The sequence below is a fragment of the Magnolia sinica genome, chromosome 18 (assembly GCF_029962835.1).
Source record: "Magnolia sinica isolate HGM2019 chromosome 18, MsV1, whole genome shotgun sequence".
Lineage (NCBI taxonomy): Eukaryota > Viridiplantae > Streptophyta > Magnoliopsida > Magnoliales > Magnoliaceae > Magnolia > Magnolia sinica.
In genome coordinates this window covers 36,491,986-36,496,601 of record NC_080590.1, presented here as the reverse complement: position 1 = coordinate 36,496,601, position 4,616 = coordinate 36,491,986, and the positions used below count along the sequence as shown (strand labels likewise).

At 41.7% G+C, this 4,616-nt stretch overlaps 1 protein-coding gene across 1 annotated transcript; it reads left to right on the top strand.

Moving 5' to 3' along the window:
- The first annotated feature begins 683 nt into the window (after positions 1 to 683).
- LOC131232790 (protein ELC-like) lies at positions 684 to 1,936 on the top strand. Its single transcript, XM_058229273.1, has one exon. It carries the CDS (start codon positions 708 to 710, stop codon positions 1,854 to 1,856), a length of 1,149 nt encoding a protein of 382 aa, XP_058085256.1. The 5' UTR covers positions 684 to 707; the 3' UTR covers positions 1,857 to 1,936.
- The last annotated feature ends 2,680 nt before the right edge of the window (positions 1,937 to 4,616 follow it).

Below are 4,616 nucleotides of genomic sequence, written 5' to 3'. Positions count from 1 at the left end.
GATCCATGGTTTGGTGATCCGGACCATTGATCTGATGAGATACACGGCTAAATGGATCTTCCATTGATAACCATAAATATTAAATGGCACAAAAAGGTCACCTACCAAAATGGTCCGTACAAATGATAGTTAAATGATCAAAGGCTTGAGAAATTCAAATTTGGGGAGATTACTTTGGGTTTCCACATCCAGGGTGAGGCCCTTCACATGAACGATCTGGATCATTTAAACACGACCCCACGTGTACGGAGTCTAACTACTTAGGAAAACAGTACGTTTGATGAACAGCAGCAGTAGGATCTTCCCTCAATAACAAGCAGTCGCTAACGATTATTAATTGGCAAGGTCAAAAGGTTGCCGTGTGAGTTCATCACCGTTTTGAGTTGTAATTTCCTTGTGGCTCTCCAATCCAGACCATCCAAATCAAAGGGCCCATGGTGTTTAAAATAGTTCCATCAGTTTCAATTTTGGGAATGGCCCACCCGAAATCAGGCCAATGATTCCGATTCCCCAGTTTGATATGTATAAATGCCACGTGTACAATGAATGATCAGCTATCACAACTTGAAAGAAAACGGTGGTAAACTAGCATTTTAGCCCATCAAAATCTTCATTCCACCGTTCATCTCCTCTCTTGCTATAAAGTCTACGTTCATCTCATCTCTCAGGCAACCTTCCAACACCACTCTCCACCATTACCACTAGCAATGGCACCATTACCAGCCGTTCGATTCATCGACGCAGCTCTCTCCAATAGCGGCCCACGAGCTCTATCCTACGCCGAACATGGCCACAAATGGAAATGGATCATCCGCGAACACCTCCTCAACCTACTCCAAGACTTCCCCACTCTCAGCCTATCGATCGACATGTTCACACATGATGACGGCACAACCGTCCATCTCTTCAAAGCCAGTGGTCCACTACCAGTATCCTCCAATACACCTCCAATCCCCCTCACCATATGGATCCATCAATGCTACCCTATCACACCCCCTCTAGTCTTCCTCTCATCAGGGCCCACTAACCAAATCATCCACCACCATCCGTTCGTTGATCCATCTGGTGCGACCATCTCATCATACCTCCAAACCTGGAGCTACCCTCAATCAAACCTCTCTGACCTTATACGTAACCTCTCCCACATTTTGGCCTACCACCCTCCATATTCCACTTCATTTCCTTCCACTAACTTTCCAAATTTTGCTAGTCTATCTCTTGTTTCGAAGAGAGAAGCTCTCGACCGTCTGATGGGGTCCATCCACTATGATCTGATGGCTATGCACACCCAAGCGGAGCAAGATGTAAACGATCTATCAGGCCTACAGGTGATGCTGGCCCAGCGAGCTGATATCACGTCGACTTTGATATATGATCTTGAACATGAACGGTCCAGCTTGAAGAAGAGGCTAGCAGCAATGGCAGAGCAGACGGATTTATTGCAGAACTGGTTAAGAGTTCATGATCCAATCAGCACCGTTGTTTCCGCCCATGATGAGATGAAGGAAGGATTTGAAGGTGCGGATGAAGAGTCGAGACGGACCATAGAAAGTGTGGCGGCGGACTCTGGCATAGAGGATGTGATGTATGTACTGGACAAGGCAGTGGAGGAAGGAGTAGTGCAATTCCATGATTATCTCAAGCAAGTGAGAGCCTTAGCAAAGGAGCAGTTCTTCCATAGAGCTGCGATAGTGAATGCATGGCATAAAAAGGCCAAGGGACGGTGTTCGAGAGGCCACTCATCAGGTGGGACCCACAGCAAGGACGCCCTGGTCCGGAGATCAGATCAGTTCCGTTCGTCAGGTGGGCCACACATGTATGAAGAAAATGGGCAGAAGGGAAGACCCACGACATAGGATCGATTTGAACGAGTGGCCCAACTGATGTGTAGTGTTTCGGCCGGCGCAAGTTAACGGTGGGCCCACCTGATGAAAGCCAATATTCAACTGACGTCTGTACTGTTCGGTGGTTTATGGGACCCACCATGATGTTTGTGTTTTATCCACGCCGTCCATCCATTTTGGGTCATTATTTTATAGCATGATTCCAAAAATAGGGCAGATACACGTCTCAGGTTGACCACACAACAGGTTAAAGTGGTGATTGAATGTCCACCATTAAAAACTTCTTGGTGGCCACGAAACTTTTGGATCAACATGATATTTGTGTTTTTCATTCATCCAGGTCTGTGTGACCTACTCAAGAGGTTGGATAGAAAATAAACATTACAGGTGGGTCCTAGGATGTTTTTAATTGTGGGCGTTCAATCACTAATGTTTTCTTGTAGTGTGGTCCAGCTAAGATTTAGATCTGATTTATTTTTGGATTATGCCCTAAAATTAGCTGAAAAAATAGATGGACGGCATGGATAAAACACATACATCATGTTAGGGCCAACAGAGCACCGTCCAGTAGTTGCTATTGTTAGCATGCGTACATATTCGACGCACTTGTTCCAGGCCTTTGCATTCCTATTGCAGAGTAATATGATCCAGTAGAATTTCTTGGCACCTTATTACAGTGCAGACTACTGTCCTGACTCAAGCTGGGATCAGCTTTGATCGGTGATGACCGTTGGATGGGTGGGGTCCACTGTGGATTACTCATGGACCCAAACTCACTACGATCAGATTATCAAAACCCTCTGATTAAGGGCACACAAAATGAATGGTATGACTAGAAATGCTCTAATCGTCCATTTAGCTGTCCCTTAATCAGATGCCGTTGGTCACCCATCAGGCATCCTTCTAGGGTCATCTAAAATCCACGGTTTTGGTACTCCTATCCAGCTGTTGTCCGACATGATCATAGCTGGCCCACCTGGTCTCACATAGGAGCTCCTCTTGTATATACATCGAGCAGTTTGCTTTGTTCCCATGTGTTGTGTCCTTTGCTTGGGCAAAAGGTAAGCTTTCTATCTATTAGAATGAAAAAAATATCCTTTGTCGCCATGGGCGGCTCAACATTCCCGGGGGGCTAGGCAAGTTATAAAAATGAGGTTTTTTGGTTTAACAAATAAAAACAAAATTAATAAATTCAAAATTAAACTATAAATTTGCTTATTGCCTTTTTAGATGCAAAATTACTGATTAAAATTTTGTATTCAAGTTTATCCAATAAATCAGTTTCGATAGATAAAATTGCTAAATCATTTAAATCTATCTTTAGAAGCTGTTTTGCTTAGCAAAAAAGTTCGTTGTGTTGTGCGCTTGTTTTGCTGTTTAGCAAAAAGAACAATTCACTAGTAATAATCTAATTAGATATTGGTGTGCCACTGTACTGTTAGAAAAATGAAGTTAGAATTTAATTTAGAAAAATTACATTAGAATTTAATTTTTTAAGAACTTAATTAGCAATAAAGTAGGTATTCGTGGTCCTAAGTTTTAGGAGAAGAATTTATTGATAATTATGCTATTATTTTAAAAAAAGACGATAGAGTTAGACTGTTATTATTGATAGTACTTGTTTTTATGATTTGTTATTTATTTTCAATTTCAAATTTGTAAACTAATTTTTAGATAATATTATTTTGTAAGTCTTTCAATAAGTTTTATTTTAAAAATTTTAGGCTTTTTTTTCTTCTTTTTAATTTTAATTTTTCTATAATATAAGACCTTCATAATTAAGAAATTTAAATCTTGCTATAATACACGGCTTTCATAATTAGGGGGCCTTAGGTGATTGCCTCACCTGCCTACCCCTCAGAGCTGTCCCTGTTTGTCGTCATTCAAAATACCAACTTATGATACAGATGAAGGGCCCACCTTGATCTGATTGCAAAATACTTGAAAAATTGAACGGCAGAGATGCTGATGTAGATGGGATATATATTTTTCAGTCTTGTAGTTAATGATTTATAACCTTGGTTAGGTAGACTGGTTTAATGGTCTTATCTTAACGTATCATTACTATATATATATATATATATGAGGTTTGCTAAGTCCACACGCGTTTGGAGCCCTGCCCATCCACACGGAAACACACGTGCTAATATGGCACTGGTCTGTCAGATCTGAGATTTTCATCAGGTGGGCCACACTGTTTCTACCGGCCTAAAGACCAGGATGCTTCTCTCCTGACACACTGCATAACAAATGGATGGCTAGAAAAGAAAACTATTTTAACTGTCCATTTGATTTGTACATTGTGGGCCACCTGAGGAGTCAAACGGCCTGACTCTTGCGTAGTAGGCATAATCAAGTTGCCCCACTAGATAGAAAGCTGGGATCTTACACATGTGATATAGGCACTTGTGCTCGCATGCGCATGGGCCGCTCATTACACGTGTGTGGGCTTGGTAAACAGGTTTTGCTGGGCCACAGCTTTGAACTCAAAGGGTAGCCAATGGTCTGACTGAATGTACGGGTGTGGCCCACTAAGTAGTGGATCGGTCCAATGTTGGCCCCAAGAAAGCTTTATGCTGCAACCCACCTTTTGGACGGTCTAGATGTCCTACACTAGTGGCACATTGGAAGGAAAAGAAGTGTTTTGTGAAAGGTGGTCATCTTACCTCAGTCGCCACCATCGAATTAAAGAAGTAATTTGAGATTAAGCAGTTGCTAAAAACCAGTTAAAAGAGTTAAAAAAACTGAAATAAATAAATTAATTAAATAATT